Consider the following 24,721-nt stretch of genomic DNA (forward strand, 5'->3'; position numbering starts at 1 on the left):
GTCACATAGCTAGTAAGTGGCGAAGCCCCGTTTCCAGGTTGATACTCTTGATGTCACATCACAAAGACTCTTCATTGACAAGAGGTGGGAACAGATTAAACAAATAAGCTCACACACAGATCGCTGGTCATCACAACTCTTCTTTCCAAGAAAATAATTGCATAATATTAAGAATTCTGGTTACTGTGTTAAAAAAAAATTCTGCCTGTATTCTACTTATTTAATATCAGGCATATTATAGATTTATGAACATTATTAGGGGCATCGCTTTGTTAAATCCACATTTTAACAAACCTTTAACAATCAGTTTTCTTTTTATTTCACCAAATCAAGGACATTATCTTCATCAATAATCTCCAAATAGTCTTGAAGACAACAATGGCTTTAAAAAAAGGGAAAGGCTAGTAACACAGTAATACCATCTGCTTATATAATGTCTTATTCTATATGCATTATGCGTTAAGTGAAATAGAAAGGGGGCAAAAAATTTCAAGATTACGTAGATAAACTGAGTTACATCAAGGAGATACTATTTACTCAGCAAGGCTGCTCTAGGTGACAGAGTACTTACTTTCTGGGAGATCAGAGATTGCTAATTCTATTCTTTCTCTCTCTCTCTCTGTCACACACACACACACATACACACACACACACACACAAATCTGATCAACACAAACCTCACTGGAAAAAACAGCATTCTTTTGAAAGGTATATAAAGTGTATAACTGCAATGTAGTATTAACAATACAATGGAACATTATTCAGTAACAAAAAGAAGGCAGTACTGATTGACGCTAAAACAGGGATGAACTCTACACTCTACTAAGTGAAAGAAGTCAGTCATAGGAGACCACCTACTGCATGCCATTATAGAAATGTGCAGAAGAGTCAAATCCACAGAGACAAAAAGCAGATTAGTGGTTGCCAATGGCGGGGGGACATGGAGGAAGGAATACCGCATGAATGAGTACAGGCTTCTTGTGGAGGTAATAAAAATGTTCCAAAGTTGGTTACGGTGATGGATGCACAACTCTGTTTACATACTAAAAGCCACTGAATTACACATTTTAAATAGGTAAATTATATGGCATATAAGTTATATCTCTATTAAACTGTTATTTGGGGAATTCCCTGGAGGTCCAGTGGTTAGGACTCCGTACTTTCACTGCCAAGGGCCTGGGTTCAACCCTGGTCAGGAAACTAAGATCCCTCTAAGCAGGTGGCGCAGCCAAAAAATAAAAAGGCAAAACTGAAAAACTCCTTGTTATCAAACAGAATGAATAGCATTTTCCTTTTGCTAATATAAAAAATGCAAAATATATAATTCTTCCACATTTAAAACTATTTTTTCTTTTTTTTACTGTTTACGTGAATCACAGGCTGGCATTATCCAAATACAGTTGTATAAGCCACAAGCTGCCTTGCAACTCCAGGCTTTAGTATTTGTAGGCAAGTTGCTCTTCTTCTCTGAACCTCACTTATGTGGGGCCCTACGTGGGAAACCTTAAAAGAAAAAGGGGCGCTGGAGAGGGTGTGGAGAAAAGGGAACCCTCCTACACTGTTGGTGGGAATGCAAACTAGTAGAGCCACTTTGGAGAACAGTGTGGAGATTCCTTAAAAAACTGCAAATAGAGCTACCTTATGACCCAGCAATCCCACTGCTGGGCATACACACTGAGGAAACCAGAACTGAAAGAGACACATGTACCCCAATGTTCATCACAGCACTGTTTATAATAGCCAGGACATGGAAACAACCTAGATGTCCATCAGCAGATGAATGGATAAGAAAGCTGTGGTATATATACACAATGGAGTATTACTCAGCTGTTAAAAAGAATACATTTGAATCAGTTCTGATGAGATGGATGAAACTGGAGCCGATTATACAGAGTGAAGTAAGCCAGAAAGAAAAACACCAATACAGTATACTAACACATATATATGGAATTTAGAAAGATGGCAATGACGGCCCTGTATGCAAGACAGCAAAAAAGACACAGATGTGTATAATGGACTTTTGGACTCAGAAGGAGAGGGAGAGGGTGGGATGATTCAGGACAATGGCATGGTAACATGTATACTATCATGTAAGAATCGAATCGCAAGTCTATGTCTGACGCAGGATACAGCATGCTTGGGGCTGGTGCACGGTGATGACCCAGAGAGATGTTATGGGGAGGGAGGTGGGAGGGGGGTTCATGTTTGGGAACGTATGTACACCTGTGGTGGATTCATGTCAATGTATGGCAAAACCAATACAGTATTATAAAGTAAAATAAAGTAAAAAAAAAAAGGGGGGGGCTAGCTTTTGTGGTTGGAAATCAAGATGGCCTCCGGCAAAAGAGATAGGGGCGTGGTCTACGCTAAAGTTTTTGACTGGCTCTCTTGACTTCCGTACACGTGGACAGTGCGTGATTACCATAGACTCCTGTTAATCGCATGACGACTTGACCTTATATGCATATAATTTGACCTTTAACGTGATTGGTGCAACTATGGCATATTATAATTTGACCTTTACTGTGATTGGTGCAACTATGGGAGGTCCCCCCCAGAACGCCCTTGCTTGCCTATATAAACCAAGAGTTTGTGGCAATAAACCGGAACTGCTCAGACGGAACCCCTGTGGCGTATGATTGTCTCTCGCTCACCGAGGGGCTGGGTTGGCGGACAGCAGGCTCACCTTTCCTTGGGACCCCTCGGCCTTGCTGAGGGAGTTCCACTGCCTCTCTCTTTCCACGGAGCGCCTCCCCGCAGAAACTGGTGCCCAACGTGGGGCTCGAACCCATGACCCTGGGATTAAGAGTCCCATGCTCTACCGACTGAGCTAGCCAGTCCTGGGTCGCACTTACCCTTCTGTAAAGTAAGAATTAGAATACTTATTTCAAAGATTGTTGTAAGGATTAAATAGGATAATCTCTGCAAAGCACATAGCAGAGTATGCAGAGCAAAATGATACGTGAACACCAGTTACTAACATTCAAAACTGAATGTTTCTGGAGCCAAACTGGTCCATGTCCTACCCTATACAATGATCTCATCCATATTCATTTTAAGACATTGTCACAGGGCCTCAGTGTGATGGTTAGAGGATATTTAGAGGAAATCCCTGCAAAAGAGACTAATAAGTTCCTACTCCCCTAACTAACTCTTCTTTCTTACCAACTATTAGCTTCCTTGCTGCCAATAGTTGGTAAGGAGATAAAACAGGCCAAACTCCAGGCCACGGGTAGGGTTGGCCCTTCACATAATCTGCTTTATTCAAAGTCAGACTTTTCCAAAAGATAATAAGGCTTGTCACTAGGGGCTCTATTGCATAACCCCTTTGATAAAGGCTTTGCAAAATGTATAGAACAAGCAATCAACATTGCTGGCGGCACAGTGGATGAGAGTCCGCCTGCCAGTGCAGGCGAGTTCAATCCCTGCTCGGGGAAGACTTCAAATGCTGCGGAGCAACTAAGCCCGTGTGCCTCGACTACTGATCCTGTGCTCGAGAGCCCAGGAACTGCAGTTCCTGAAGCTCGTGCATCCAGAGCCTATGCCTGCAACAAGAGAAGCGACCACAATGGGAAGCCCGCACACTGCAACCAAGAGGAGCCCCGCCTGCTGGAACAGCTCATGCAGAGCAATGAGGACCCAGTGCAGCCAGAAACGAAAACCTGTTTAAAGAGGGAAAGAAGGCGATCTCTGTATGTTAGTTTTACAGATGGTCAAACTCTTCATATATCTGATAAATGTGAACTGCCAAGATTAAGAATGAGGATGACAGAACAGATAGAGCAGTCGGTATACCTGGAACTCGAATAACAGCATCTAGCCTATCCATGTACAAGTTAGTAACCACAACACTGGTGCTGAACAAGTTACACACAGAACACTGTCAACACATTCCTTCTACTCTAAGGTCAACTAACTTCCTGTTACCATTTCAACTAAAAAATGGCAGGTTGACAGGCTCTATACTTTTCTCAGCAAACAAAATATGACCTTATTCTCAAGACACAATCATGTCAAAAACTCCCTCTCTACAACTTGAATGAGTATCTCAAGAAATATGAAAACTTTCAATGGATACTTACTTATTGATAATTTCAATAACAAAACTTAAGTTATACAAGGTGGCTTTCACTAAACACATTTAACAGAATAGTTCCAAATACATTTTCAGAAAACAAAACAACAAAACTCCACGAATGTTTGTTTCTGGTCTCGGAATGGTGCTGACATGCCACACTGCCCATGCACTAAGTGAGAATGCAGGTCCCAGAAAAAAAAAAAATGTAGTCAAGAGAGATGTGGGGCAAGATATCACCTTTCATTCAAAGGCCTTCTGATGTAATAAGGGCCATAACATAAACATACATACATAGCCCACATCATATTGCCAATAGGATTAAGAGAAGAAAAATCTTTAAGACAACTCAGCCAATCAACGTATTATCAGATCAGTCACTCAGTTGTGTCCAACTCTTTGCGACCCCATGGACTGCAGCTCGCCAGGCTTCCCTGTCCATCACCAGCTCCCGGAGCTTGCTCAAACTCATTTCCATCGAGTCGGTGATGCCATCCAACCATCTCATCCTCTGCCATCCCCTTCTCCTCCTGCCTTCGATCTTTCCCAGCATCAGGGTCTTTTCCAATTGAGTCAGTTCTTCCCATCAGGTGGCCAAAGTATTGAAGCTCCAGCTTCAGCATCAGTCCTTCCAATGAATATTCAGGACTGATTTCCTTTAGGATGGACTGGTTGGATCTCCTTGCAGTCCAAGGGACTCTCAAGAGTCTTCTCCAGCACCACAGCTCAAAAGCATCAATTCTTAGGCACTCAGCTTTCTTTATAGTCCAACTCTCACATCCATACATGACCACTGGAAAAACCATAGCATTGACTAGACAGACTTTTGTTGACAAAGTAACGTCTCTGCTTTTTAATAGGCTGTCTAGGTTGGCCATAATTTTTCTTCCAAGAAGCAAGTGTCCTTTGATTTCATGGCTGCAGTCACCATCTGCAGTGATTTTGGAGCCCCGCAAAATAAAGTCTGTCACTGTTTCCATTGTTTCTCCATCTATTTGCCATGGAGTGATGAGACTGGATGCCACGATCTTAGTTTTATGAATGTTCAGTTTTAAGCCAGGTTTTTCACTCTCCTCTTTCACTTTCATCAAGAGGCTCCTTAATTCCTCTTCACTTTGTGCCATAAGGGTGGTATTTTTTGAGTATCTAAGGTTACTGATAATTCTCCTGGCAACCTTGATTTCAGCTTGTGCTTCATATAAATTATTTTAAAGGCATGGAGACTACCAAGAAAGGAAGGCAACCCTTTCTTCAAGTAGCACTTATCTGGGAAGTTAATGTATATATAAAAAACTTAACATGGCAAATGTATAACAATGACAATAAGTCATGGAGGAATAACAGAATAAAGTTGCTAATTACTTAAGAGATGACTTTAGGGTAAGCTCCCAGAATTAAATAGGTTTTGCCCTAAGATTCTGAAAGATGGTTAGAACTTAGAACAGGCAACAAGTATGGACGTGGAAGGTCAAACAGTGGGGAAGCAGGAAAGCATCTGGGAAAATTATACAGTAGGCTGGCAAAATTAACACAGCACAAGAAAGAAAAGAGCCTGAAACAGTCGCACTATGTATGAAAAGCTTCTAACCGAAAGTTAAGATGTTTAGATTGATTATACAGTCAAGAGAAATCTATCAAAAGTTTTGGTATATTCTACTCTTTTCAAACATTTCCTCTTCTTCATCTGTCAAATAAATGAGATCTTCCTTCAAGATCCAGCTCACCAAATGTAATTTCCACAGGGAAGCTTTCCCAAAGTTGCAGTGCAGTCTAAGGCTCCCTTCTCTGTATCCACAGCACTTTGGGCTAACCTCTGCTACACTGGGTATGAAAGTGTTAGTCACTCAGTCATGCCCAACTCTGCGCGACCCCATGGACTGTAGCCCACCAGGGTCCTCCGTCTGTGGAATTTTCCAGGCAAGAACTGACTGGAGTGGGTTGCCATTTCCTCTTCCAGGGGATCTTGCTGACCCAGGGATGGAACCCATGTCTCTTACATCTCCTGCATTGCAGGCAGATTCTTTACCGTCTGAGCCACCAGGGAAGTTACACTCAATAGTGATTCCAAAACACTGCATGAGAATTAATGGGCAGCTTGGTGAAAAGACAGCAAGCATGGTTTATCCTTTAGCCTCTGGGAATCAGCAGTCAGACCACACTAGTTTATACCCTAAGAACAAAAGCCATAAGGCCGTGTTCTTACACAGATGGGATTTTATAAAAATATTAGTTTCACTTTCCCTAGCATGTCACCAACCTTCTCCCTGGTGGAGCTAAGTTTATTAAGCACAAATAACTATGGTATGCTAAATTCTACTTTTAGAACCAACAACTAAAAAACCAAAGTGTAATTAATGTAACAAAATTATAAAAAGCATTAAACTACCAGCTGTTTTTCACACAATTAACTGGAATATTTGAGCATAGAGTCAATTTTCCTCCTCTTTAGAAACTTATATCCACAACCTTCAGCTTTCTTTTTATTCTTATATATTCACCAGGCAAACATCCCTGTTCAATAAGGTCAAACGAGGCACCTTCAAATAAAAGTAGACTGAAATTCACTACTGATGGTGTGGCTCTCCCAGAGAAGTACCTTATCTCACCTAACAAACAGACCTAACTTGAAACAGACCTAGCTTGGAACAGACAAGCTACAAGAATACACTTCGAAATGGCTTGTCAGAAATACTGTATATTAATGCATATATATGGAATTTAGAAATACCGTAACAACGATCCTACATGCAGGGTAGCAAAGGAGACACAGATGTAAAGGACAGACTTTTGGACTCAGTGGAGAAGGCGAGGGTGGGATGATTTGAGAGAACAGCACTGAAACATGTGTATCACGTGTGAAACAGATGGCTGCTGCCAAGTTCAACGCATGAGGCAGGGCACCCAAAGCCAGCACTCCAGGGCAGCCCAGAGGGATAAGGTGCAGAGGGGAGGGGAGGTGGGTTCAAGATGGGGCGAGGGGAGAACACCTGTGGCTGATTCATGCTGATGCATACATGAAAAAAAACCCATCACAATATTGTAATTATCCTCCAATTAAATAAATTAATTTAAAAAAATAAATATATGGCTTGTCAGGATCAACAATATTGATATTTCCTTTCCAATACCCCCTTCTTCATCCCTGCCCAAAGGAATCCTTCCTTGCAATTCTGAAAAGAGCAGGAATTGATATAAGGGGAAATGATCAACGTGGTTGCAACCACACATTAATGGTGTCAAGTTTCTTTAGACAAATACACTAATAACCACAAACCATAACTAAAAGCAGGAAATATATTCTCATCTGGTGCCTTCAAAACAGTGATTTTATAAAGACCAACTAATTAAGCCAATATAGGATCAAAAAAATAGAGCAAATTATTTTAAGGACACCAATATTTTTTAACTTTGAAAAGTCAAAATCCCAATAGAGCTATTTAACTTAACAAGTCAGTCCTAAAATTCATTCAAAACTCTACCCCAATTTTTGGAAGGGGAGGAAGAATATCTGAAAAGATATCAAACCTATGAAGTGACACTAATAAAAAGCAATGTGATATTGGCACAATGCAAATCAGGTAAATGTAATAAAATACACTAGACGAGTTCAAAACGAGTCTATACATATGGTAATTTAGTATATAACAAGAGTAGCAGTCTAAGTGTAGAAACCATAAAACTCAATAAATGGTGAAGAGCCAATATCCCCATTTGTAGGTGAGGAGAGTTGTCATATTCCTATACCTTGCATCCTATAAAAGCAGTTTTCATATGGACTGAGGCATTAAACCTATAAAATATAAAAAGAATAGTCAATAGTGTTAAGGGTAAGTAAAGCTTTCCTAAAGAAAAATCGCCCCCCAAACTGGTAAATTTTAAGATATAAATAGATGTCTCTGGTGGCTCAGACTGTAAAGAATCTGCCTGCAGTGTGGGAGACCTAGGTTTGATCCCTGGGTTGGGAAGATCCCCTGCAAAAGGAAATAGCAACCCATTCCACTATTCTTGCCTGGAGAATTCCAGACAGAGGAACCTGGTGGGCTACAGTCCATGGGATTGGAAAAAGTCTGACATGACTGAGCAACTAACATAGGATGGAAATATTTTAAATTTCCACAGGGCACAAGACACCATGTGGCAAAAAGACAGCACCAGACAGGGATGATATATGCGCACTGTGTCACAAAAAGGGAGTTAACCATTAACTGCGTAATGAATTAGAAGACAGTGACACTGATGTAAATTCAGAACATATAAAAAACTCCTACCAGGCAAAAGGATATTAGCAATCCAAAGAAAACATGAACAATCAATAAAGTTAATGGAACATCCCATAACCTCACTCCAGTTCAGTTCAGTTCAGTCGCTCAGTCGTGTCCGATTCTTTGCGACCCCATGAATTGCAGCACACCAGGCCTCCCTGTCCATCACCAACTCCTGGAGTTCACTCAGACTCACGTCCATCGAGTCCGTGATGCCATCCAACCATCTCATCCTCTGTCGTCCCCTTCTCCTCTTGCCCTCAATCCCTCCCAGCATCAGAGTCTTTTCCAGTGAGTCAACTCTTCACATGAGGTGGCCAAAGTACTGGAGTTTCAGCTTTAGCATCATTCCTTCGAAAGAACACCCAGGGCTGATCTCCTTCAGAATGGATGAGTTGGATCTCCTTGCAGTCCAAGGGACTCTCAAGAGTCTTCTCCAACACCACAGTTCAAAAGCATCAATTCTTCAGCGCTCAGACTTCTTCACAGTCCAACTCTCACATCCATACATGACCACTGGAAAAACCATAGCCTTGACTAGGCGGACCTTAGTTGGCAAAGTAATGTCTCTGCTTTTGAATATGCTGTCTAGGTTGGTCATAACTTTCCTTCCAAGGAGTAAGTGTCTTTTAATTTCATGGCTGCAATCACCATCTGCAGTGATTTTTAGAGACCCCCAAAATAAACTTTGACACTGTTTCCACTGTTTACCCATCTATTTGCCATGAAGTGATGGGATCAGATGCCATGATCTTCGTTTTCTGAATGCTGAGCTTTAAGCCAACTTTTTCACTCTCTACTTTCACTTTCATCAAGAGGCTCTTTAGTTCCTCTTCACTTTCTGCCATAAGGGTGGTGTCATCTGCATATCTCAGGTTATTGATATTTCTCCCAGCAATCTTGATTCCAGCTTGTGTTTCTTCCAGACCAGCGTTCCTCATGATGTACTCTGCATAGAAGTTAAACAAGCAGAGTGACAATATACAGCCTTGACGTACTCCTTTTCCTATTTGGAACCAGTCTGTTGTTCCATGTCCAGTTCTAACTGTTGCTTCCTGACCTGCATACAGATTTCTCAAGAGACAGGTCAGTGGTCTGGTATTCCCATCTCTTTCAGAATTTTCCACAGATTATTGTGATTCACACAGTCAAAGGCTTTGGCATCGTCAATAAAGCAGAAATAGATGTTTTTCTGGAACTCTCTTGCTTTTTCCATGATCCAGCGGATGTTGGCAATTTGATCTCTGGTTCCTCTGCCTTTTCTAAAACCAGCTTGAACATCAGGAAGTTCATGGTTCACGTATTGCTATAACCTCACTACTAGTAGTCAATGCAAATTAAATGGAAAAATGTAATTTTCACCCAAAAGACTGACCAAAAAGAAGAAAGGATTTATTAGTGATATACTGTTATGGTATTCTTAGAGAGATGGGAATACCAGCACCACCTGATCTGCCTCCTGAGAAATCTGTATGCAGGTCAGGAAGCAACAGTTAGAACTGGACATGGAAGAACAGACTGGTTCCAAATTGGCAAAGGAGTACATCAAGGCGGTATATTGTCACCCTGCTTATTTAACTTACATGCAGAGTACATCATGAGAAACGCTGGGCTGGAGGAAGCACAAGCTGGAATCAAGACTGCCGGGAGAAATATCAATAACCTCAGACATGCAGACGACACCTCCCTTATGGCAGAAAGCAAAGAACTAAAAAGCCTCTTGATGAAAGTGAAAGAGGAGAGTGGAGAAAGTTGGCTTAAAGCTCAACATTCAGAAAACGAAGATCATGGAATCTGGTCTCATCACTTCATGGCAAACAGATGGAGAAACAGTGTCAGACTTTATTTTGGGGGGCTCCAAAATCACTGCAGATGGTGACTGCAGCCATGAAATTAAAAGACACTTACTCCTTGGAAGGAAAGTTATGACCAACCTAGACAGCATATTCAAAAGCATAGACATTCCTTTGCCGACAAAGGTCTGTCTAATCCAAGCTATGGTTTTTCCAATAGTCATATATGGATGTGAGAGTTGGACCATAAAGAAAGCTGAGTACCAAAGAATTGATGCTTTTGAACTGTGGTGTTGGAGAAGACTCTTGAGAGTCCCTTGGATAGCAAGGAGATCCAACCAGTCCATCCTAAAGGAAATCAGTCCTGAATGTTCATTGGAAGGACTGATGTTGAAGTTGAAACTCCAATACTTTGGCCATCTGATGCAAAGAGCTGACCCATTTGAAAAGACCCTAATGCTGGTAAAGATTGAAGGCAGGAGGAGAAGGGGTCGACAGAGGATGAGATGGTTGGATGGCATCACCAACTTGATGGACATGAGTTTGAGCAAGCTCCTGGAGTTGGTGATGGACAGGGAGGCCTGGAATGCTGCAGGCCATGGGGAGTCAGACATGACTGAGCAACTGAACTGAACTGTTATGGTAGCAGAAACTGATACAGCTTTCTCAAGAATGATTTGGTAATACGTTTAGCTTATACTTTTAGTAAACTCAGTAATTCTACTTTTTAAAATCAACTACAGAAATAGTCATACAAGTGTACAAAGATATACTATACATACATGTGAACACACGTGTGTAATAATGAAATGATATGGCTCAGTTAATATTACTACATGCTAGGCATGGTTCTAAGAACTTTATGTGTATTGATTCATTTAATTTTCATAATAACTCTACCTTTAGAATCAAGTCTGTTATTATCATCTCCCTCTTGCAGATAAGGAAACTAAGACATAGAGAAGTTAAATAACTTGCCCAAAGTCACAGAGGTAATAAGCAGTGGAGCAAGATATCAAATCCAGGTGCTCTGACTTCAGTATCTGAGCTCTTAACCATTATAAGTTTACTGCCTCCCAAACCAGGATATTCATTTATAATATAATAGCAAAATATTGGGACTAGCCAATTGTCCGTGATCAAATACTGGTAAAATAAATTATGATCCATCCACTATGCAGAAAAACAAATGACACAGTGCTGGCATAGGTACACGCAAGTATTTGTAATACATTTTTAAGTGAATGTATTGAAGAAGAAGAACGCAATGGCACCCCACTCCAGTACTCTTGCCTGGAAAATCCATGGACAGAGGAGCCTGGTAGGCTGCGGTCCATGGGATCGCTAAGAGTTGGACACGACTGAGGGACTTCACTTTCACTTTTGTGTATTGGAGAAGGAATGGCAACTCACTCCAGCATTCTTGCCTGGAGAATCCCAGGTACGGTGGAGCCTGGTGGGCTGCCGTCTATGGGGTTGCACAGAGTCGGACATGATTGAAGTGACTTAGCTGCAGTAGCAGTAGCAAGTGAAAATAAGTCAGAAAAAAGATACTGCATTCTTTCATTTGTATCTTAAAAATAACTTCTGTATATAGGTTGGTATGTATATATATTGTTCTTTCCTTTAGACATTTGTTCAAAAACTACATATCAAATAGTTAATGGTATCTTCTGAGAACATGATTAGAGGGAGTAAGTGAAAAGGGATTTTCATGATTTACTTGGTATCTTTGTATTAGGCTACTTATTTTATAATTGGCATGTTCTTACTTTTAAACCAAAAACAAATTGAAGCAAATGAAAAGCAATGAAGTAGAGCAGTATCAACCTAATAGTTAAGATGAGATGCTAATCAGCCTGATACTACTTGATCTGATGAGTTAAGTTTCCTATGCTCCTGGCCACAGATGGAAAAACCCTAAACCTGGCCAGTTCATTATAATACTGTACGATCAGCATTCATCATGGTAACAGTATTCAGCATCTTTAATGAGGTCAAACTGCTTGGGTTCAAGTTGCAGCTCCACTGTTTACTAACAGTATGACTTCAAGTTAGTCAACCTATTTTCTCAATTTCCTCATGGTAAAACAGGGATGAGAGTGTTTGCCCACGTTTCACATTTGTAAAGTCCTTAGAGTAACTTCTGCAAAAACTAATAAATATTTTGTTAGACAAAAAATAAATGATGTTGTTGTTCAGTCGCTAAGACGTGTCCAACCCTTGGTGACCCCAGGGACTGCAGCTCTCCAGGCTTCCCTGTCCTTCACTGCCTCCCGGAGTTTGCTCAAATTCATGTCCACTGAGTTGGTGATGCTATCTAACCATCTCCTCCTCTGCCGCCCTCTTCCCCTTTTGCCTTCAATCTTTCCCAGCATCACAGTCTTTCCAGTGACTTTTAAACAAATAAATAACTTAAGAAAAATCATATACATTTGAAGGTATGTGTACATCACCCTACCCAAAGACATTAATAACCTCTCCAAGTTAAACTAAGTACACATCTCATATACAGTAAGGGTGGGTACTATCTTCTTTCCTAAGGCTATACAGACACATGTATGAATACCTCACCGTAACATACAATGTGTTTCTCATGGTCAAAGAGCATCAAAGCCAGTGCAGTGGCAGTGTGCTAGCGAGCAGCTCCAAGCTCTGTCCCATGGCCACACCCCAAGAGCAAACCTCACCACATCAAGCCTCAGATCTCTCATCTTCCAGGCCTGCACAGTAAACACACTGTTTTCAAACCTTAACAGAAACATTCTATTTTAAGACCAATTCAAAACACTTTTTCCTCAGAACATGTCTTTTCTATTGTTCCTAGATAAAACTATTTTTCACTGGGATGCAATCCCTTCCCTCACACTCTTTCTTTCCCTAGCAAAAGTTCATCTTGATTTTAAGGTACCTTAATCCAAATTCTCACCCTTAAGGTTTACTTATAAATTTTTCTTCTGTCTCTTCATTCGATAGTACAATAGCAAGAACTAAGAAATTACAATGCCCTGCCAAAAGTAAGACTCACCTAGAATAAAAGCATGATATGTTACCATCGGCCTATTAAAATCAGGTATTTAGAGTTAGGCTTATTTCAGTATTTATATCAACTTTATAGACATATTCTAAACCTACCAGCTCTCAAAATATTTTTCCCAGTATACTGAATCTCTCTTACACATGATTTCTCTCACATCACATCTTACATTTCCAAATAACCTGTTCAAAATGAAGTAGATTATAAAGTCCAAAGAACCCCTGGGAAGGGAGAGAGCAGAATTACCTCAGACCTTTTCTCATTATCTCTTGAATCTTTTTCATTCTAGAAGCAGTAACTCGCACATCTTGTATAAATTCAACAAAAGAAAGCCAATTTAGAAATTCTCCCCTTCAATGCCCTCATTCAGCAGGTGATGAAATCAGGATCTAGAGAAGTTAAGTAACTTCCTCAGAGTCACATGCTTTGGACTGAAATGATGTCTGATGGTGAGACTGCTAACATCTTTCCATCCAAGGAACAGTCCAGTATTAGAAATCGTAACTAACCACATACATTAAAACTGTGTATTTGCAAGCAAGTATTACAATCACCAGTCCTAAGAAAAATATACATGTCTTGTCAGTATGTCATCTAGAACTTTTCAAAGTATTTTGAAATAATGACTTAAGATATTTACTGTTAAGTTCTCATTTTACAAAAAAACGAGCTAACCCCCAAAGTACTATATCCTTGTTATCACATCAAAGCTAAGGATAAAATTCTTTCTTAGTGAATTAACTAATACTTAACACATAAAATCACATTACTTTCACATTTTAAATATGAGTGCTTATATTAATAAAGTTTCTCTTGCTCTCTTTTAAAGGAAGTAATTTTGAGACAAATAGAAAAATCATTGTAATTAAAATCCAATTTTCTCTAAGTATCATTCATACCTGTTGTTCATCCTCCATGATGTTACTAGCAAATTCAAATACTAGGTCGTTCTGTTGGACCACAGCAGCCATAATAAAGCATTCCCCTTAGATCCACATGAGAAAAATTCCAAACAGGTTCAAGTACCAGGCAGCAGAGACCAGTGAACAATCTGCGTAAGTAAGCCCAGCTAGACCTGTGAAGTTACTGTATGCCCAGGTTTTCTTTAAGGAAGGTACTTCAGATTTTCTTGCTTCACTGAGATTTTACTTAAACTGAGGCAATTCTTCTGAAATTTTTCTTCTCTGGAACTTCTTGACCTGAAAAACATAAAGCTTAAATTAGTTATGAGAAAGCAAGCATATTATTTAGAATATAACAGTCAATACAGATGGCAATGTCTCCAAAGTATTTTTTAATGTTTTTAAACAAAAGCAACATGACTAGTGATTTTTTTTAAAACTAGATATGTATTTTCTTTTAAGATTTCATTCCTGCTAAGAAAATGTCACCTCTCATTACTGAAAATGAAGCCATCCTTCCTCCAACTCGCTATTAAACTACCAAGTACTATTAATTAAAAACAAAAAAAATCCCACCCAGCCATAACTAGGTTCTTGTAATTGCAATAAAGGATACATAAACAACTTCTTTCTACTAACTTAGCAAACCACACACACAGGAATTGGTACTCCATGAGTAATTTCATAATACATATTTTTTGCCTAAGAATCATTCAGACAATATCCTCTTTAGGTCTGATATAAGCATTCAGACAATACCCTTGTTAGGCTTTAAATTCGGTCTAATACATTTAAAGTTTAACAAGTACTGTTTTAAGAGCTTTTAAAAATAAGCAGAAATTAAAGCCTGCTCTTTCTGTTCTCTGGAAAGGTTTCTGGTGAGTAGAATGCTTTACCATGCTTAAGTCTGTCTTCAGTGGCTTCTTCTTAACGCACTGAAATGTGCCCTTATCTCCAGCACAGGCTTGCGAGCAACAGGAAGGAAACAGCACTTGACCACGTCATGGCAAATTAGAACATGCAAAGAACTGCACTTTACAATAGAAAAACAGAAGCGCAACTGAAGAGTGAGAACAACCTCACACTGGAGGGAGAAGAGCTTTGCAAAGTGCCTGCAAAGACGTCTGTCTATTTCATGGTTTGTTTTTTAAAGTTACTATTACTAACAAAAGTCAAAGGAAAATTTAATTTAAAAGTTGATCACAAGTTTGTTACACACTGCATCATATGGTTATGGCCACAAATATGACATAAAGAGACAAAGATATACAAATAATCACATTAGATAACATCTAGTTCTTTGAAACATTATCTACAATTTTAATTTTAAAGAGACAAGTTCAGGAATGAAGCTGATCTCACGAATCACTTTCCCTGAAAACCAGCCAGTGTGTGCTAGCTACATCACACACTCATTTTTCTAATTTCACTAGTCAATTTCCTATATAGTCCAGATTCTAGGGGTTATCATGGATGACTATGGTTTCCCTAACAGGAAATTAAAAATTTTTTAAAATACATTTTAACGGTTAGGAAGTCAATTCAATTCAGGTCATACTCATTAGCTTCTTACCCAGTGGTTTCCCATACTCACTTAGTCCACTTCTTTTAATAATGTGGTCAGCTCTAACGTTGGGGGAATATTTTTAGCACTACGATTCAGACATTTTTACACTTTTTAATTGGAGTATAATCGCTTTACAATGCTGTGTCAGTTTCTACTGTACAGCAACATGGATCAGAGCTATGTATACATAAACCCCCTCCCTCTCGCGTCAGGCAGGTTTTGAGAAATGCGCCAAGTCTAGAGGTGGGAAGAGCCCTTGCCAGACAGATATGCAGAACGCACACACAACGGTTTCCTTTAAAGTCTCATCCAATTCTTCTGTACTAGGCTTGTCTTCCCAGGTTGTTCACACAAATCACATTCATTCTTGCCTCCCTTCTCAACTTTTAGTATCACCTACACCTGGAATTCCTCGCCCACTTCTCAGCAGCCATTTCTATGTTCTCCATCCTTCAAAATGCTCAATTCAAGGCCCATTTCTTTCACAGCCTCCCAACCTCTGTGACTTGACCTACACGGCCCTTCAAAAATACAACACTTATTGCCCCTACCACAAAATTAGCACTAACTGTATACTGTCTCACGCCTAAAAATTATGTCCCCCCTAATTCAACTGAATACACGTTTCAGTGTCTATTATTTGCAGAGCAATGTGCCAGGCACCATGATAATTAGAGCAAAGCTTCTCTGGGTAAGTAACCACTGTTTTTAACATTTCTTCTGTAACTACCAAACCTATGTGCCCATAATAAAAGATAGATATTGATGACAGATAACTGTTTTCTGTCATCAATCTATCATATGTTTACAATCTATCATAGACATTTAAACTCTATGTATATTCTTTATAAACAATGACTATAATACTTTTGATAAGAGGAAACCAATATTCTAAACTTGATGAACCATAGTAAGAATAACCAGATAACCAGAATCAAGGGATGCTTCCTGATTTAAAAAGTTGTGTTTTTTTTTTTCTGTAAAAGGTTGGATTCCAAAAGACTAATCCAAAATCCATTTATTTGTAAATATAAAAGTGACACTGTTCCAATGACCAATGTGAACACATCTAAGTGAAGTTTCAGTTTTTTTTCCACTGCAATCACAAACTTTTTCTTGCAAGCACTTCCACAGTGCTATTATTTTAAAAAAATTTTTTAATTTCAAAAACAGGGACAACCAATCAACATATTTACAAATTACAGTACATACTAGCAACCAACAGTAGTCAACCAAAACTGAAATGATCGCCCATGATCACTAAGACTTTGTTAGGGTAGAAAGAGCCACCATTATTCTGGTGAGTAGCTTTTGTTCACTTCTATACTTTCGTTCACATACTGAGAATGTGTAAGTGAAGGAAAGCTCCTGCATTCTTTTATTGGCTTTATTAGGCCTCTGACCCTCCGTCTTCTTTCACTCTATCCCACCGCTCTTTCTTTTCTCTGAGTAGGTATACAGCCTACAGCACCAAGGTTGTTCTTGGGAAGAGTTTCTCTAATTCCTGATCCAGAGGTACTACCCCATACACATTGCTGTGCCGTGCTCAGTCATGTCCAACTCTTTGCGGCCCTATAGACTTGTCCTATGGATAGCTCCTCTGTCCATGGGATTCTTCAGGCAAGAATACTGGAGGGGGCTGCCATTTCCTACTGCAGGGGATCTTCCCAACCCAGGGACTGAAATCACACCTCTTGTGTCTTCTGCACTGGCAGGCAGATTCTTTACCACTAGCACCACCTTGTAAGTCTACCCACCCATATTAGATGTACTTAAACTAACAGTCTCAGTGTATTAACATTTTTTCAGTAAGAGATGAGACGAGACACCTAGATCGACGATTCAATTTTTCACAACTGAACTAAGTCTCTGTGCCCAAGGTCTCACAACCTGAAAGCATAACAGAATTACAACTAGAACCTTCATCTCCTAAATTAGGACTCTGTCCATGACTAAAGTACACAGTGTCTAAATCTACTCAAATCCTTCATGCTGTAATAGCTTAGAACACAGTTTCTTTCTTTTTTTTTTTTTCTTCTTAGTCATTTATTAAGGCTGCTCTGTGCAGTTTGTAGGATCTTAGCTTCATGATCAGGGATGGAACCCATGTCCTGTGCAGTGGAAACTCTCAGTCCTAACCACTAAACCACCAGGGAATTCCCTAGGACACAGGTTTCTAAGTAAACACATGTATCAAATTAGAAAAAACAAATCTCCATCTCTTGGTTAGCTCTAGATGCCTAAATCTACTCACTAGATTATCTACTGGATAAGTCCATGTCAGAGTTAATGTGTCTAAAACATTCAAAACTAAGCTTATCATTTTTATTTCTCAAATTTACTCTAGTATGGAAAAAACATGAGTTTTTAGGATAAAGTAGGGGCCTTTTATCTACTTCAACAAAATTATAAGGTCTTCAGTAAATTTTAAACATGGTTGAATTTACTAACCATTAGTTATATGTATTACACTCAGGAACACTCTGCAGTATTAATCGCTACCAAGGAATTAATTAAAGTTATTCCATAACTTTCCCATTAATTAAAGTTATTCCATTGATTAAAGTTATTCCATAACTTTCAAAGCATCAGTTAGTCTTTATAAAATAATAAGTAAAAAGTGAAAACAATGCATTCAGCACAAAGACAAAAACAGTTAACTTATCTGCACAGTTTTGAGAGGTCATCTAGTTAGGAATCCACCAAATAATGAAAATTCCCTGAGCTGGCTCTCATCTCTTTCAAGTTGGGAAGGACCGTATTCTTACTCTTCAAGGAGTCGTGCCAGAGAAATACCTCATCAGTGAGGTTCCTCAGCTCTTATGGTCAAACTAAGCTTCATATTTAAGGTGAAGCACTAGCTCAAGCAAAAGAGAAGAACACGGGCTCTGGTATCAGACCACTTGGGTTTGAATCTTCTGCACTGTGACTATGGACAAGTTACTTACTTAGCATCAGTCCCTTCTTTCTGCAAAACTATAAGCCACAGTTTCCTCATTCTGTAAAATGATTATACCACCACCAAAATCTAGATTTTCTATGAAGGTGAGACGTAAATGTATGTGCAGAAATGCCTGGCATATAAATTTTACTCAATGAAAAGATTAGCTTCACTATAATCTAAGTATAGTGCAAGAGATAATGTAACAGGTGCTTAAGTCTCATATCCATACTCCCTGGGAGTCTCCATTAACAGTTACTTGCTAGACTGCAACAAACAACACCGGAGCCCTGTATCAACAGAAGTATACTTCTATTTCAGTGCCTAAAAATTTGGCACCTATTTGATAAATTCAGTCGCTTCAAGGTTGGGACCACACCCTGTCTGGCAAGATTCCCTTAAGACAGAGTTCCATTATGCTCCTAATCCAAACAAAACAAATTTACTGATTGCAAACACAAAACCCTCAGCCACAACACTGGCTACTGTAGCTAACTCAAGTGGTTAATTTTTGAATAACTTATTATAAAAGATTTCAGATGTAATAAACATATGATAGCCAAAATCAGTTTTTAATACTTTTTCACATTTGCTTCCTTAATCCCTAATTGAATACAAATTTAAGCTTCCTTCAAAGGGGCTTTAAACACAGAGTCTATAAACCCATCAATTCATCAATTAAAAAAAATTACTGCTACCCTTTGAAAGTTACTAGGCCACCAACTCATTATGCTTAACTTGAAAACTGATAAAGGGAACTAATTAAACAAAAAAGCAAAAAGTTTTTAGATTAGACAGCTCTGGCCCAAAGAAGGTAAAATACAACAGCTTAGAGCAATGGATGGTTGAGTGACTACTTTTAATTTGAATGACTATCTCTAATAAAGCATTCAGACGGTGTGTGTGTGTTCATAAGGCTGGGAATATTTAAAGAAGTGGAATTATGTAGTAACTCCAGATGCCAAGTACCTTAATGCAAAGTATTTTTATATGAAGTGGTAACCAAATAAACTGCTTTTTTCAACATATAGACATACTCATCATAATAGTTTAGAAAAACGATGAAACTAGAAGAAATACAATGAAGATTTTTAAAAAGAATGAGAAAAGTGAGAGAAGAAAAGCTATTTAAGTTAGAAATGAGAAGCAAGCAATAAGTCCATACACTGTAGTGAATGGAATGATTCTTATGTAACAGATCATAGTTAGGCTTTTTCAATCTTTTTTGAGTATGGTAGAATGCTTTCTATTATCTCTCAGCAGAAATGAAAATAAGAAATCAGTGGTATTAAGATAACTTCTATATAACCTTCCACAGACCTGTCTATTCTCAATCTAAAAAGTATGGAATCACACACTTTTCGGTGAAAAGAATGTATGGATTACATAGGAAAATGTATTCACTGAACACTTCAGAAAATTTGGGCCCAGAGCAGTCTGACTTGTCCAAGGTTACACACAGTTGATGGCAAAGAAAGCAACAATTCTCTGCTTTTCTCCAATTCCCAGCCCAATTCTCTATTCAGGCCTCTCTATCTGCATTAATAGAACTTCATTAGTATTTTTCATTAGCAAAGTATCTGGACAGGTAAGAAATCCATTACACAAATATCCGTATCATTTCAGTTCATTCTCTCCTTCGTGTCCAACTCTTTGCAACCCCATGAACAGCAGCACACCAGGCCTCCCTGTCCATCACCAACTCCCAGAGTTTACCCAAAATCATGTCCATTGAGTTGGTGATATCATCTAACCATCTCATTCTCTGTCGTCCCCTTCTCCTCCTGCCCTCAATCTTTCCCAGCATTAGGGTCTTTTCAAATGAGTCAGCTCTTCGCATCAGGTGGCCAAAATATTGGAGTTTCAGCTTCAACATCAGTCCTTCCAATGAACACTCAGGACCAATCTCCTTTAGGATGGACTGGTTGGATTTCCTTGCTGTCCAAGGGACTCTCAAGAGTCTTCTCCAACACCACACTTCAAAAGCATCCATTCTTCGGCACTCAGCTTTCTTTATACTCACTCTCACATCCATACATGACCACTGGAAAAACCATAGCCTTGACTAGATGGACTTTTGTTGACAAAGTAACGTCTCTGCTTTCTAATATGCTGTCTATGTTGGTCATAACTTTCCTTCCAAGGACTAAGTGTCTTTTAATTTCATGGCTGCAATCACCATCTGCTGTGATTCTGGAGCCCAGAAAAATAAAGTCTGACACTGTTTCCCCATCTATTTGCCATGAAGTGATGGGACCAGAAGCCATGATCTTAGCTTTCTGAATGTTGAGCTTTAGGCCAACTTTTCCACTCTCCTCTTTCACTTTCATCAAGAGGCTTTTTAGTTCCTCTTCACTTTCTGCCATAAGGGTGGTGTCATCTGCATATCTGAGGTTATTGATATTTCTCCCTGCAATCTTGATTCCAGCTTGTGCTTCTTCCAGCCCAGCGTTTTTCATGATGTACTCTGCATATAAGTTAAATAAGCAGGGTGACAATATACAGCCTTGATGTACTCCTTTTCCTATTTGGAACCAGTCTGTTGTTCCATGTCCAGTTCTAACTGTTGCTTCCTGACCTGCATACAGATTTCTCAAGAGGCAGGTTAGGTGGTCTGGTATTCCCATCTCTTTCAGAATTTTCCACAGTTTATTGTGATCCATACAGTCAAAGGTTTTGGCATAGTCAATAAAGCAGAAATAGATCTGTATAGTATCTGTAGAAAAATATCTGTATAGTATAGTCTAGTTTCTATACTATTCTGTGCAACCTCTTTGATATCTGGAAACTCATTTTCAGTAATATTTTCACATTGAATAACTGAAGCAGAGGAGTTTCTAGATCTGTTATTGTTTTAAATCTTACAATTTTACTTTAGCTGTTCTTTCCCAAGTTCTATCATATCCTGCTATTTTGCTTTACCTTCATTCAGCCTGAAGTGAAAAGGAAACATTATTAAGCGTTTTTATAAAGCTACCACAATTTAGTAGGTCATTAAAATACTGTAAACTCTAATTGACATTTTTCTTACTAGTTCTTTGAATACAATACTGCTATCACAATTAAAATACCGTAGATGAGAAAAAATTACTAAAACTTACCAAAATGTAGTTACAGTTAAGTAACCAGACTTAACACTTCCCCAAGCAAGGGTAGTCTCTAAGTTCCTACTGAATGAGGAAACAAACAAACAAGAGACATCAACTGTAAAATAAATCTCATTGCACAGTCCTCTCTAAACCAAGGACCCAGATTCAATCCCTGGATCAAGAAGATGCCCTGGAGAAGAGAATGGTCATCACACCAGTATTCTTGCCTGGAGAATTCCATGGACAGAGGAGCCTGGTGGGCTATAGAGCCCATGCAGGCACAAAGAGCCAGACACGACAGAGCAACATAAGCAAGATAGTGGAGGAAAAAATAACAAGCGAACATCACAAGAGGAGCAAATCATTCCCTGCCACATTCACAGTCCTCTGAATTCAAAGAGAAAATGTTCCTATACTCCAACCTTTAAATTTAAATTACTTCAAATTTTCAAGAACTTAAGAAAACAGAGAAAAAGGTAAAAGGGTACAGTCCATGGGGTCGCAGAGTCGGAGGCGATTTAGCGACTGAATAATAATCTGTTAAGCAGCTCCCCAGCTTTAGGCATCTTTCACTGAAAGTGAGGGGAGGCAGGGGAAGTGAAGTACCTAGATCTTCTTCCAGAACATAGTTTTATTTCCATGTGAATGAAACCCAAATTGATGTTTTCTGTATTCTGATGACATCTGCAGAACTGAAGCATGCCTTAGAAACCTGAATAAGCTCACCTTAGCTTCAATCACGTTAAATGAAAAAAAAAAAAAGAAAACCCCAAACCCACAAAGTCAATATGATCAAGGAAACAGGCTGAATTCTCTGTGCTTGGCCTTTTCACTGACACCCCAGGACAGCTCCAGGACTTGGAGGGCAGGCTGCAATTGCTCACTTACCCAGACCTGAAAGGCCAGTTCTTTCACATTGTTCTCCACTTCCCACCATTGGCCACTCGGGCCTACCTGGTGTCAGGTTACACTCAGGCAGCAGTCACAGAACCTTGCAAAACCAGATCACATACCTAGACCTGTTCATACCTGTGGTCTCAAGATTAACCCTTTTTCTGAGCCTGTTCTGAAAATAAGAAAATTTAAAACCAAAGCGAAAAAAATAAAACCAATGAGAAATACTCAACAGTAATCAGGTATTGTTTTAATTCTGGGTCATGAAAAAGGTTTTACTTTCTCCAAATGACTGAAAGTGATCATTGTCAAAATGTCATTAATTGATGCTTTTATTATGCAAATAAACTGAATGAAGGAGTTTTCTTTCCTCCAAGCAAGCTAAATCTGAACTCTGATGAAAACACACCTGCTTGGGAACACAAATATGCTGAAATGTGCTTATCAGCAAGACCTGTTCGGGCAGTTAACAATTTTCTTCCTATAACAAACAAGAAACAGCTTGCAAGAAAGCTGTTTCATTTATGTGGTTGTTTAGACTCCTGTTTAACATTTTCATCTTCTTAAAACGGACATGCTCTAGAGCAGCGGGTCCCCCATTCCAGAAGACAGCACTTTCCCATCCAAAGCACTGCTTCTTTCTGGCCCAGAGTGAAGGCGAAAAGGCCAGGGATACTGCTGAAAAGCCCACAGGACATCTTGCTAAGGACATGCCTCCCCCAACCTCCAACTCCCACAATGCGCAATATTCTCCTAGAGGAGACTGTTAGTCTGTCCTAAGAAGTTTTCACTCTTAAGGAAGAGATACACCATCAGCTGAAAACAAAATTGAAGGCCACAAAGAAAGTTTAATGGCCACAGACTGCATTATTAGGTGACAGCTGCTCCATGTGTTCAACTGAGGGGTCCTTACCACCTTTAGTCTAGTTCCCCTTGCGGCTCTTCACCCTGCAATAGGAATAATTCACCAGAAATGAAAATAGAACCAACCGACTTCTCTACTTAAAAGTGATCGACATAACACGGTAAATCAACTATACTTCAATTTTAAAAAACTGATCAGTGGCTTCCATTGCCTATAAGAAAAACTTCAAGTCCATTAACAAGGCTGAAGTGGCTCTTCATGATGCCCCAAAAGGTATGAGAACCTGCAGCCATCAGATGCGTAAAGCAGGATATCCGAACACGTGCGCAGAAGGGTGAATGGGAATCGTTCACAGACCGAGTTTAAAAGGACACCCAGGCCACAGTATTACGGCCCTTCATTCCCATCTCAGAAACAAGTACACTGGCATCTCTGCAGTTCACAGCCCCTCCTGGCCCGCTGCCCCACCCCTGAAGTGAAGAAGCCAGAGTCCGTCCTGCTCCAGTTCCCCCAGCGCCCGTACGTCCCACCCTGTTCCAGGCTTGCTGGCCCAGTTCAGAGCTTTCCACATCTTCTTGAGTAATCATAGCCTTTTATACCTGTGGCATTTTAGGGGCCTCTCCCAAGTCACACTGGGACCCGAGTCAAGGACATAAACTCTCGAGAAGCAAAGCACGTTTACCTTTTCCCAAGTCACCAGCAAGTCCGATGGACTCATTCTCATGCACAAAACGTCCTGGTCACTATGCGTGAGAAAGTCTCCAGTTTCACAGCATACCCCTTTCTTCTTGGAACAATAAAAATCGATTTTCAGTAAGTTTGGCTATAATCAGACGATCCTGGTGCTCCATGTCAGGATCCTTAAAATGGGATTCTTTCTACAATCATCCTCATAATGACCTGGCTCGTGCCTAAGATGGTAAACTCAAGGACACCAAAAAAACTAGAAGCAGCAAAACCCAAGATGAGAAATGAGACAGTGGAAGGGCATGGGCTGAGTATAAATTCCATACATAACTTTATATTTTCCTATTGCACAAATCTCAGATCGAAGCAAACTTTAAATACCATTCACAGTTTATATAAAGATTTGTAACACAGGGAATTCTCTGGCAGTCCAGTGGTTAGGACTCCATGCTTTTCACTGCTGAGGGCATGGATTCGATCCCTGGTCGGGGAACTAAGATCCCACAAGCCATGCGGTGTAGGAAAAAAAAAAAATTATAATACATAACAGTTCAATTTTTAGGCCTTCTTACAACATCCATTTTCACAAGAAACCATGCTCTCTACTGA

General features: G+C 39.6%; 1 protein-coding gene and 1 non-coding gene across 2 annotated transcripts in view; both read right to left on the minus strand.

Moving 5' to 3' along the window:
* Window positions 1-24,721, minus strand: part of ELF1 (E74 like ETS transcription factor 1) — an 85,803-nt gene that overhangs the window by 46,208 nt on the left and 14,874 nt on the right. The window contains exon 2 of the mRNA XM_068984458.1: window positions 14,067-14,366. Within this exon, the coding sequence (XP_068840559.1) occupies window positions 14,067-14,138 (72 nt within the window). The 5' untranslated portion in view covers window positions 14,139-14,366. The remainder of the gene's footprint in view (window positions 1-14,066; window positions 14,367-24,721) is intronic.
* On the minus strand, window positions 2,768-2,840 carry TRNAK-CUU (transfer RNA lysine (anticodon CUU)). The gene has a single exon. It is a non-coding gene; the product is annotated as a tRNA-Lys (tRNA).

Source organism: Capricornis sumatraensis, chromosome 12 (genome assembly GCF_032405125.1).
Source record: "Capricornis sumatraensis isolate serow.1 chromosome 12, serow.2, whole genome shotgun sequence".
Lineage (NCBI taxonomy): Eukaryota > Metazoa > Chordata > Mammalia > Artiodactyla > Bovidae > Capricornis > Capricornis sumatraensis.